Source organism: Euleptes europaea, chromosome 5 (genome assembly GCF_029931775.1).
Source record: "Euleptes europaea isolate rEulEur1 chromosome 5, rEulEur1.hap1, whole genome shotgun sequence".
Lineage (NCBI taxonomy): Eukaryota > Metazoa > Chordata > Lepidosauria > Squamata > Sphaerodactylidae > Euleptes > Euleptes europaea.
The window spans coordinates 52,258,019-52,270,802 of record NC_079316.1 but is presented as its reverse complement, the minus strand read 5'-3'; the positions used below and the strand labels follow the sequence as shown (position 1 = coordinate 52,270,802).

Below are 12,784 nucleotides of genomic sequence, written 5' to 3'. Positions count from 1 at the left end.
TCTAGGCTCACGGTGCTGACTGAAGGCAGAGGATCAGCTGGTAAGCACCCGTCAATGATAAAGCAGCTGAATTTCATACCCAGTACTGCTTTATGAAACTGAGTCTCTCTTGTCCCCGACCCCCCCAATGAGAGAGGCAGCCATTATGGGACGGGAATGAGACTTAAGAAAAAATTGTTTTCCAAGTAAAAAAATTATTCTGTTGGTCTACCCATTCCATTGATAATGGTACATTTCACTTAGAAGAGAAAAAGGGGAGGGCTTAGTTAGATTACTGCAAGACAGAGGTGTACATTAAAGCAGCAGCAGAACATTGCCTGGAAAAGTTGTCACTGCATGCATACAATTCCAGCACCACTAAGTATGTTCATGGCAGGTGACCCATGGCAGCAGAAAAGCAGTGCCTGGCCAGGTAGCTTTCTGTCTTGATGCCATGTACCAAACTGAACCAATGCTCAAAGCAAAAACCAAGCTCAACATTCATTTAGATTTTTAGGGTTACAGAGATAGTTTATGGGAAGTGCTTTGAAATTCAAGAAAGTATTGCATAAACATTAACAGTGCATTCCTAAGGAGAGTTACTCCAGTCTAAACCAATGAAATGAATGGGCTTAGACTTGAGTAACTCTCCTTAGGAATGCACTGTAAGTATTATTATTTAGAGCAGGAGGATTCCCTTTTCCAGAATTTAACACATGCATTATAGGCAGGTTGGTACATCTTCCCGAGGGGAGGGGTGGGAAGACAGACCTTAGTAGCGGTCACAGTACATATGCATACGTACACAATTTCTAGTGGCAGTAGCTTTTGTATGCAACCTTGTATTACTTGTGCACTTGGACTTTACATTCACCTTGAATGCATCTTCCCCCTTACTGTTCCACCACCTCTTCCCAACACTTGCAGCAGGAAAAAGACACAGAGGCAAAAAAATCCAGCAACTCTTTATTTGGCCAACGCCCGTACATGGGCAGAGACAGAAAGGCACGAGGGCGGCATTGACACGCAGACATTCAGTGTGGAGATGGGCTGGTCACACAGGCTCCAGCATGGCACTTAGGGACACACACCATGCGGGTCAATCCTTGGCTAAGGACCCCCTCACTCTCAAGACAATCCCATGATCGATTCTAGTGCACACAAACATGAAGTGGCTGCACAGAAACAGAGTAGCTCTTCAAAGACCATTCAATCCCAACTCTCCCCCCCTCCACTATTTACTTTCAGTCTTACTTGCTGTCCACCCACAACTGCTTCCCCCAACGACTACCCCCAGCCCTACAATTTCATTCAGCCTGCATCTCTAAGAAGGATCCTACCAGAAGACTTCCACAGCTTAGCTTGCACTTATGACTTAGGGGTGAGCTGCAATCTTCAAACTGTACATTAATGTAAGTTGTCCTACTAGATTCCGATATTTGCCTATCTCACCCACCAAAATGCTGTTCAGGGTCGGGGGGCTCAACATGATTATCTTAGAAGGGTGTAATTCTGCTTAGGATTGCACTGCATATATGGGAACAACAATCACTTTGGACCCAGTGGGCAAGAAGGGGATGGAAAGTGAAGCCACTTAGGCTGCGGATTTACAGGGCCATGTGCATGCAATGATTCTGCAACTGAATTACAGAATTCAGTACTGGGCATCAAAGTCAGCATTTTGAGAATCTCAGCTGCGGTTACTTTTAAAGCAAAATTCAAGCTGTCCAGGCTGCAAAAACAGGCTAAAAAGCTAATAGGCAATTCCTGATAAACTCTGAGAAGCTAGAGAAAGGGATGGATGGGAGGACTGCACAAGACTTCAGTTAGGCGCCAGTCTCCTACCAAGCTCTTTGCCTTTTCTCATGACTACAAAAGCAGCATGTGCAAAATAAGCAGCTTTATGCACACTTGTTATTTTGTATAGCCGATGCCATTTACCAAATACAGCATTTCTTGGTCAGAATTTTCTTTTTTCAAGTGCAATATACACACAGCCCTGACTATGTGGCATTACAGTGCATGGATGCCATGCAACAGCTCTGGAGGCAAAATGGATGCGTTCCTTCTAGGCCCCCCAGGTCCTTCTAGGTTCCTTCTAGGCCCCCCTACATAAGGAAAGGCTGCTGTTAACCCAGGAAGCAACCCAAATACTCACTGTAAAAGGGCTCACATCAACGGGATAAAACAGAAGAAACCTACAACAAACAGTGGAAAGAGGTCCCAGATACACTCTGGAGCCTGAACCATGGGAAAAACATGGCCAGACAGTGTCACTCAGGCTTCCTTACCTCTGCTGATCCTATAAGGTTGGGGGAAAGGCACATTCAGCAGGTCTAAGAATTCTACTCACAGATCAATTTTCCATTTTTCATTTCTTTGTTTTTGACACAGATTGAGCCTCAAGGAGTGGAGGAAGGGGGAGAAGAGAAGGCAAGTGAGATCCAGAGGGCTTAGGAAGGGAATAGATGCTGTGCTAAATGCAAGTTTTACGCACACTGACCACTGAAGACCAATCCAGCGAAGACACAATCTCCCCAGCTGCCCTGGTCTCAAAGTGAGGAAAGATGTAAACCTTATGCATTCCCATAACGTACTTAAACAAGTCACTCCTCCCCTACAAGTTGGGCAGGGGGCAAGAGGGTACAAGTACAGCAGCCCTCACTGTGCCTATCACAGCTGTAGGAATTTAACACTAGCAGACCTTCTATGGAGAATGCTCCCAACAAAGGGAATGCCACTGCCTTCAGGAGTGGCAGATGCTTTGTCTGGAAGGGTGGTTCTGTATCTAAAGTTTGGCAACAATGCACACTATGAGGGCCAAGCTGTTTTAAGAGAGTGATCCAGGTAGGCTGTCCAACTGAGCAGAGCTGGGTTGGGATCGTCTACCTTCAAGATATGGTATTTGTCTCTGTGATTTCTACACTCCACATTCCTCCCAACCCTGGGACTTAGGCTGCAGCTTCATGGGAGAGTCCCAGGGTAGGAGTTTGCCCCATCATGCTGTGAGGCCATGTGCCAATTTGGAGGCACTCTGCGCCCGCTGAACCACTGCCTGGCACTTCTCCCGTCGCAAGAGCTTGTTGTTCTCAAAAAAGCCTTCATTGCGGGGGATTCCATGGGAGCCATCAGGGAAAGTTAGAAGTCCTGTGGGGGGAAAAACAAAACAGCATTTTTTGACACAGCTACAGGGCTCAGGCACCCAGTATAGTGGGGGAGCAGTACCACACAGAAATTAAAGAGAAAAAGACTGCTGAAAATGCAGAGTTGTGAGATGTGATGGGGGGGCCCTGGTGGAAACACAAGACTGGACTAGCAGGAACCTGTGAGTTGAAAGTGGGTCCTGAGAAAATTATGAGTACACAGCAGTTTGGAGGACAAATCCTCCCTTGTTGCCATCCCACACCACAGTAGCGCTCCTGAATCAGGTTCAGTCTTAGAAGAATGGTATTGTGCTTGGGTGTTCCCACAAGAGAGAAACTCTAGACACTCACCAAAGCCGTCGACACGTCCACTCTTGAATTCTCCTTCAAAGATCATGTTGTCATAGCGAGTGAAGACTCCAACACCATTGAACTTTCCCTGGACAAACTCTCCCTCGTACCTGCATCAACAGTAGAATTGTGTCAGAAAGGGGCATGACTAGTCCCTGCCCTCAACCTATGGTCCACAGCCAGAGATTATAAGGCTTTTGAAAAAACCTGGATGAGCACACTTTTCTGGACAGAAAAAAAAAGGTCAAGAGAGTAATCACTGGAGGGTCATTAGTCATGTCTGTACAGCAATCCAGTTAATTGTGGTAAGGGATGGTGCAGCAACTAATACACAGAAGCATTTAACTATGGTTCTCAGTGACAGAGCTCATAGCCATGCATGCATACGAAAAGGTCTTCATGCTGGGCATAGCAATGTAGATACATTCTCCAAACTCAATTGTATAGCTAAGGCAGCCAGACTACAGAGATCCACTCATTCTATCTTCCTGGGGCTGTTTAGGACATGCTCATGCATGCTCACTCCTTGCACTGGCCCAGAGCAGTGCAACGTGCCCACAATCCTATACCCACCTGGAGCCATCTGCAAAAGTGAGCACCCCACAGCCATTGAAGAGACCATTCTCAAAGTGTCCCAGGTAAACGCTGCCATCAGCAAATGTCAACTGCCCAACACCGTGCCGACGCCCTAGTTAGAAAGAACAAGCAGTATTGCTTGTATATAAGTTGTTAAAACTGCAGTGACCAACCAGCCTCAAACTGGCAGGACCTATGGTTGCATCATTAACTTCAAGGAAGATGCAAAAAAAGTTCCTGAGGAAAAGGGAGGTGGTAGACTCTAGGTCAGCTGATCAAATTCACAGAACAAGACTGTGGCAGAGGCCTGTCTTTGCTTGTTCCACCCACCAACCTTTCCCTGAAAAAGCATGCTGGATCTCAATATACATAGGCACGTACAATTAAAGCCCAACACACTATCTAAACGGACTTGTGGACTCCTGGAGCAAGACTAGATTACTAGCTACATTACATCACATACAGCCAGCAAAGAATCTCAAATGTAACACAGCACGCCCCAAAGAGCAGGTTTTGCCTTCCAGCATAACACACAGGCAGGCAATAGCTGTCAATGGGATAAAGGGGTCAGGAAGGGAGCTCTTCGCCTGTCCGTTTCCTGATGGGAACACCTGGGAGATCAGTCCAGCTTGTGAATCAATTGTCAGAAAGGGTACTATGGTGCCCAGCCAGCTCATCTCTCTCTCTCTCTGTTTAGGAATACCTTCCTTAAAGAAAAACTGCTGCAGGATTAATGGCAGCAAATCTTCCTTTTACTATGATGTTAACTCCAGGGCAGAGCTGATGTCTAGCCTGGCTGCTAACCTTTGTGGAGCAACATTTCTTCACAAGAGACAGGATGGGCTCTTGCACAGGGAGAAACAGAAAACAGGATGGTGGGGTGGGCATTGTGCCTAACACACACAACTCAGGATTGACAGAGACTTTGAAGCAGGGATGCACTTTAAGCACTTTGCTAAAGCTGCATAAGCACTTTACTTGCTAACTTGGAACTATATGGGTATCCTGGGACATACATTATCATTGGTTAGCTACAGTGATTTTCTCATCCCGTAAAGCTACTTAGAGATACCAAGTTATGTGCATTCTGGACAGAGCAGATTTGGTCCGCCATAAGAAGGCTGAGGGGGGCCCTCAACCTGCCCAGCCCCACTCACCTTCCTTCCACTCCCCACGATATTCCTCTCCGCTGGAATAGGTGAAGGAACCTTTGGTAAGGGTCATGGTGCTAGCTTTCGGGAAGGCAGGACAGCAGCTGCAAGGAAGGGAGCAGGGGTATGAGAGCAGCATAAGACAGGTTTGAAGAGGAGCAGCGTTTCAGAGACTGGGGCAGCGTTTGAGAGATTAGCAGCACAGGTACAGAAGGTGGGGGAGACAGGGGAGCAGTGTTGTCCATGCAGCACAACCAACTTGCACAGCAGACTGCAGTGACGCAAACATCAACTCGTAGCTGGAGATATAATGCACAATTAAACGAGGAAACCATGATGTTCTCAACTGAGGGCCACAACTATGTATGTGTGACATCTGTGGACATATTGCTAACAAGATTCATAAATACTTTAAACTGCAGTAATTGGAATACTAATAGCTAAGAACACAAAATTTAGCCTGATAATATAGGATGATACAGATTACAGAGCGGAGACTGAGCAAAACCCCAAGTCAGGGAAGGACACAAAATTGCAGCAGAATACCCACAAAAATATCAAAGAAGATTTGGATTATCAAAGGGCTGTAGGAGAATATGTTTGATCCTAATAATCCAATTACTGACTGTGTCAGAGATGTTGAAAGCTCTGGTCAGGAAGCATATGCTAGGAGCATATGCTAGATGGACCTTTGGACTGATCCAACAGGATTCTTCTAAAACAGTTACAGCAGCAAAGGGAAATAAAATTCAGGAACGGAGATTGCATCTATTTTGTGTAAAGGCAGCTCTAATATTACCCACCTTCTGCCGTTCCTTGAAAACCTTTCAGTCTGTAGTCTGTTGCTCTAGCAGGAAGTTTCCCTGACCTCCAGACCCTTCTGCTCCTCAATGTATAATACCTGCCGGATTATGTCTCTTTCAGGCATTAACAAAAGGGAGGTTTTTTGTTTATAGGATACTGGCTGTTTCACTTCAAAGGTCTGCTAAAGAAACAGCAGTAGTCAATTAACAGAATCAATGGCCACCCAGAATGAGCTAAGCTGTTTTCACTGCCATACTGCAAAGTAGCAGCTCAAGAGTAATGGACACCCTCCTGTCACCCACCCCTCCCCAATCTGCTGAAGAAATACCTGAATAGTACTGGAGCAAACCCTTCCAACACAGGCTGTGCAATGTTTTCTCTCACATTGGATCCACCATCAGAAGGTATGGATGCACTGGGCTGCAGCCAAAGCAGTTCACCTCTGTGCCTCTCAGGGCTGAACTGGAATTTAGTTATTTTGTGGACTTCTGCCCTACTTCCCCATTCCACTGATACCCAAAGGAGTGGACTGCCTCCAACAAATGAGTATATCCATTCCTACCACAGGAAATTCAAGCCTTACGGCTCAGGTTGCGTTTGCTTGTTGGTTTTTATCTCATCAGACTAGTGTCTGCAGCTTGAGCACCAAGGGCGCTATCTCAATGAAATATTCATGTATGCTGCCCATCTGGACTAGCTGGGGATACAACTTAGTGCGTCCCATCACAGGGGCTTATTCAGGGGCCCTTCTGCTACTGAGGAATTCAATAGGCTGTAAAATGGCCAGTCCCATTTGTAACACACACACTCGCCAATATAGATCAAGTCATATAGTACAGACATAGACAACTGTTCCTGAAGACAAACAGATGTTGGGCACACACACATCGCCCTGCACAGTCACCTGATCCTTTAACTGAAGAACCCAGAAATTCCCATGGCTTGTTAAGGATAGGAATCCTTGTGCCAGGCCAGGTGAAGGCAGTTAGAGGGAAAATGTATGTACTGAGTCTTTACCTCACCCTGTCCTGGAAGACAGGTAACACCACATTTGTCAATGGGTTAGCAGATCATACAGTAGGCATGACAGGGGTGGGGAAGGGTGCCAAGGCAATGGATCTCCTCTTCCATCTCCTCTTTCAGCATGGTTCCTGTCTACTGTGTAGGATGATGCAGAGGCAGAATTCTTGTTAGTGGGGGCTCTCAGCATAACAAACACACCAAGATGCTTATGTAGTGGCCAAGTGTTACTTTTATTTAGCTGAAGAACAGGTTCTTGATAATGTAATTCATGGGCAAAGCATGACTACCAAGGGCATATTAACCTTTGGCAGAGGTTTCCTAACTTTCAAAGTCCCTTGTTCCAGAGGTTTGGCAAAGTCTGAGAATAGCTGTAATTTGTATGGTGTTAAAGAACAGGATAGCTGGGAGGTACTTCATGGCCAGGAAAAACGTATGCAGCTTTTGAGCCACATCTGTAGCTTACATACTTTCCTCTGTTACTCAACTCAAAGAGCTGCCTATCAGTTTCAATAGATAAAGTGAGTAAATTCTTGTTCTCATACAGAATACCTGAAGGATCCTCTCTAGTATATACCAGGGATAAGATTTTTAAGATTTCAGTTTGTATGTGTGTTTATAGGAAAGGGAGAAATTTCAATACGAGGAAATATTCCCAGCAAAGTTCTGATAGGCCAAATTTAAGGCTGACTAATGCTGTACCAGCATAGCCATGGCATAACTAGGTTGCCAACAAGAAAAAAAATGCCCTGTCCTTTTAATAAAAGCTTATTGGGATATTATTTACGAGGTGGTGTTATTTACCTTCATGCCATTAAAAAGCTTCAGCTACCCATTAAAGGCTTAATTGGGCAGAAAAACAATATATAAATCCTGTGACTAAATAAAGGGACAGGATGCTTTTCTCCAGGCCTGTTGGTAACCCCAGGCGTAACACCATCTCCCCCCCCCTTATGCATTCCCAGTAGCAAAGTATTAAATACTTGTGCTGTCTTTCTTGGGTTCCAAGTGGTTTATGTAAATGTAGAAGCCAATCGATTAAATAAAAAACTAGAAAGCAAAACAGAACCAGTAGAAATAAAAGATGATGTAGCAACACTAAGAGCCACTCTCACAGTGCTACTGCCAACTGTTACCTTTCCGCTGTGCAATGAAAATATTCTCCCCCTATACCTATGCAGGAAAGATACAGTCAATGTGCAGGAATGATGGAGATGCCGTGGTGACAGCATGGAACCATCCCACAATGCCCCAGCATGCTCCCAAGAAGAGCTCACAATACTTCCCCCTGCAAAGCCTTCCGTGACCCCCTGCTTGGGAGCATATCAACTAGGACCTCAAGCCACAAGCTCTTCATTCAGGAAGTTGAACCCCAGCAGCCAAAACACAGCTAGGAGCAGCTTTGCAACAAACTTATTTGCCAAGGAAAATTTTAGGAGGAAGGACTGCCATTCCAGTCACAGCAACCAGCCCCTCCATAATCCAGTAGAGAAAAAGCCTGAGCACAAAACCTGTAAGCTACAGGCCTACCAGGAGAATGGAATGAGTCTCACTGCAGTACTAAGGATTTCACAAAGACAATGTTTAGAATGCAGGAAAAAAATGTATTAGTATTTATGTGAGAAGAACACGCATCTTGAAAGGAAGAGGGAAGGGAGCCAAGGTCAAAGAAATATATACATTATAACAAAAAGCTCATAGAAGACTATACTAATAGCTGCTGAACACTTAAATGGACAAAGCAACAGAAAACTAAAGTTGCCAACATGTCTGGAGAAAAATGTCCTGTCCTTTTAATGAAGGCTTAATGAATGGATATGTCAAAAAGGGCAAGAGTACAGTAGCACCTTAAAGACTAACAAAAATATTTGCTGGTAGGGTATGAGCTTTCGTGAGCCACAGCTCACTTCTTCAGATACAGCTAGAATGTGAATATTGGATTTCCAATATTCACATTCTAGCTGTATCTGAAGAAGTGAGCTGTGGCTCACGAAAGCTCATACCCTACCAGCAAATATTTTTGTTAGTCTTTAAGGTGCTACTGTACTCTTGCCCTTTTTGACTACTGCAAACAGACTAACACGGCTACCCACTGTGAATTATCTGAATGGATATGGACAGCGGAAGCTTTCACTTCAGAGAGTTAAATAACATCCTACTAATGGACATGACATTTTTTTTCACCAGACAGTTGGCAGCCCTATGGAAAACAGGAAATGTGGATCTAACCCCTTTAAGATACAAATGTGGCTTCAAGGCAGTGCTTTTTTGAGACAAGCTCCAGAGAGCAACACTTTAAACTCCCAGTCAAAGGAGCGGGCAGAGGAGAAGCTAATTAGGGTGTTCCTTTGTAGACTTTGTAGTCAATTACCCACACTTTCCATTCCACACACCCCCACATAGCCTAGTCTTAAAGAACCCCTATATAAAGTCATCCCACAGAGAAACAGAACAGAATCTGTTCTGGCCATAGATACCCAGGAAACACACTATACTTGACACAGAACAATGAAATAGCCAGAGTTATAGGGACCAAAAGCCTAATGTTTCCCAGTTCCCTTCATCCCAGCCATCCCTCACATTTATGCAGTTGATAAGCAGTATCTCTTGGTCATTGTCCCACTCACTTCCCTACATTGCAGAAACTGCTTGGTTTATCATTACACTGGCAGTTACTGACATTGAACTATTATGATTTCCACTTCTGCTGACTGTCCAGTATGAAGGCAATAGTCAGCCTTGGCAGGATGTGGTGGACAGACTGCCCCCTTCACACTGATAGTCTCCCTAAATGAAGACATTTGAGGCAAATAACAAGTAGGATGTGTGCATATATTGAACAGGATCAGTTGTGGAGTAAATTCTGAAAGGATCACAGAAATAGACATGGGCTGGCTTCCTGTGAACGCTCACTTTTATTTACTGGGCTGTTCGTCTTTGTAGACAGTATCAGTGCAGCTGAAGGTACCTGGCAGGGTTCTGTGAGAAGGTATTTTGTTCATCTGTTCTCCTGACTGTTGTTAACCTTGTCTGGTTGTACAAAGTGTTATCTTTCACCAAAATCCCCCCATATATTCATGATTCTTAAGCTGGAGGAGCAGAATGATATAGCCCCAAGCCTTATGTCTTTATCTGTGTTCCCTACTCCTGGAACTACATTGTGATTAGATCCTGAATTCATGGAATCCTATCCTTCAACATGATTGTGGTGGTGGAGTCATCTGTAGCTCTCAACTGACTCCAATAGAAGTGTTTTTACTTAAACCCTCTTTCTTGCTAATATAACATTACACCATCATTGGGAAGTAGGACCACTTCCTGAATAAACATAAGATCTCAAACAAGTTACCTTCCTCTCTCATCATCCCACTGACTTCACTCAAGACTGTACTGGCAGCATCCCAATAGCATAGAGGTTAGGCTTGCTGGCACAACACCAGCATCAGTTCGTTGTACTGGTGTTACTTTTCCGTCTTTCAGTACAGTGGAATTTAGTAGTAATCATATTCAGAGGATAGCCATGTAAGGATGTATAACCACCCTGGATCCATGAGGGCAAACTATAAGGTACAAAGTTGACTAAAGTTCATCTCTACCCTTTTTTGCCATAGATGCCCAAGACCTTCAACCAGGCAGAATCACATCTAGGAAAGAAAATCCAAAGAGTGTAGCCATGTAAATCCGTTACAGCAAAATAAACAAATAGGCTGTGGTGTTTTAAACATTTAACAGGATCATTATGGCATATGCTTTTGTGAATTAGGGTCCACTTCAGACACACATGGATTCTAGTTTATGAAAGTTCATGTGATAATAAGTCTTTAAAGTGCTATAAGACTCTTTTTTTTACCTTGGAAAAGTAACTGTTGGATATATGAAACATGTGTTTACTCTTTTCCATACACAGAATGAAGCTGAAACAAAGATTTTGCGGTTATAAATTCAGGATAAAAAACTGCACTAGGAAGATGATGGTTAAAAGATTATCACTGCCATCCTAAGCAGCAGTACATCATTCTAAACCCACTGATTTCAACGGGTTCATAAGGATGCAACTCCGTTTAGGATGGCATGGCAGACTCGTCGATTCCTCCAGGGACTATACACCGATCGCTGCTCTCCTGGAAACAATTACAGCAGACTAGCGGAGCAGAGCAACTGCAGCTGCCCAGCACCTGCAAACCGTGCTCATAGCAGGTCCTCAAGTTGCCAGGCAATTCTGCCCCACTCCGCTCCTAGTAGAATTTGGCATACCCACCTTATCAGGGATACCAACCCGGCGCGGTTCAAACCGACAAGGGCAGCCTCATCTGCTGCAAGCACACATCCCTCTGTTTCGCTCTTCCGCTCATATAGGGAAAGATCTCTCTCATCAAAGTGGTTTGCATCAAGGCTGGTGCTATTTGCCTGTGGCTCAGCTCCACATGCCGTATCGACGCCTTTCACACCGCGTTAACTACCACCCCTTCCCACACAACCCTTACCCTCAGTGACCACCCACCTCACCTCGAATCCCCCTCCTGGCCGAGCTTCCTTAACTGAGTTCACGTCCTTGCCGCATCCTAAAGCCAGGCGACCCAGCCCCAAACCACGCCCATCTAGCCAAGCTCTCCTGCCGCACCTCACAATCGCCCATCGGCTCTGCACGGCCCCTCGCCACACTACCGCCTCCGAAATGCGTTCGTAAATCGCCACCCCAGGAGCCTTCGACCCCACACCGAGCAGCGCCGGCACGCCTCCCTCCCTCCCTCCCAACGGCCGCGCCCACCCCCCCTCACCTGGCTTTCGAGCGCCTCGGCAGCGACCACCAGCCTCACCCCCCTCCGCTCTCCCCCCCATCGGCCACCGCCTCTCCCCGTCTCTCCGCTCTGCCAGGCTTTCCCCACCGAACCCGCCACCGCGGGGCCCCCTCCACCAGGATCTATCCCTTCCCTCCGTTGGCTGTTACCCAGGCAACCAGCAGTAACGCCGCTGCCCATTGCCCAACCTTCCCGCCGCCCTCCCCCGCCCTCGCCTCGGCAGCCATCTTCGTGAAGGGCAAGAAGGCGTCCTGCCATTACACGGCCATGTTTGTGAGGGACAAGCGCGCTTTCTCTGTCCCCGCCGGCGCTGCGGAGGCCCTCCTGGGAGGGCAGGGGCTTGTTGCGGCCCGTAGCGTGCACAGTTCAAAGCAAAACGGTCAGAAAAGTCTGACGTGGAAGCAGGCGGATTAGCAGTTATCCAGGACACACCACCAGAACTCCTTGCTTTATAGAAAACAGGGTTGTTTAATTTGCAGCGCACAGATACACAAAAGACAAACCGTCGCGTACAGTTCTCTCCGCCAAACTTCCCAACACAGAGTTACAGTTACGTAGGCTTATATACAGAACTCCACCTGAAACCAATAAGCCCCCCTGCAGACCTGGCCACAGTATTACATCATCCTTACTGCTTTAAACCGGTTAGTTGCAGTTCACCCTAGAACCTGCAAGGCTATTGCTGCCTCTTGCATCATCCCAGATGCCTCTGATCTGACAGCTACCTGTCGGCTGTCTCTGTCAGATTATTATGGGCAACTTGTTACTCTGACAAAGTCTGCTGTCAATTAAGCCTTTACAATACAAACCGTTATTTGGGTATTGTAATGAATAATGACATTAGTAATTTTAAAAGTTATGTTTGCTCTCATTTCGACCGTGTTGGAAACCGTGGCACAAATTTTACCTGCTTGGATTTTGTCAGAAAAGACCAAAATGCAAGGTATCAATGGTGTCATTT

The 12,784-nt window shown here is 45.8% G+C and overlaps 1 protein-coding gene across 1 annotated transcript; it reads right to left on the bottom strand.

The window, feature by feature from the left end:
- Positions 1–2,968: 2,968 nt before the first annotated feature.
- On the bottom strand, positions 2,969–11,893 carry MORN4 (MORN repeat containing 4). Its single transcript, XM_056849736.1, has 5 exons — positions 11,803–11,893; positions 5,207–5,304; positions 4,047–4,161; positions 3,474–3,583; positions 2,969–3,126 (listed from the first exon to the last, which is right to left on the bottom strand). Exons 2-5 carry the CDS (start codon positions 5,271–5,273, stop codon positions 2,978–2,980), a joined length of 441 nt encoding a protein of 146 aa, XP_056705714.1. The 5' UTR covers positions 5,274–5,304; positions 11,803–11,893; the 3' UTR covers positions 2,969–2,977.
- Between the last annotated feature and the right edge of the window lie 891 nt (positions 11,894–12,784).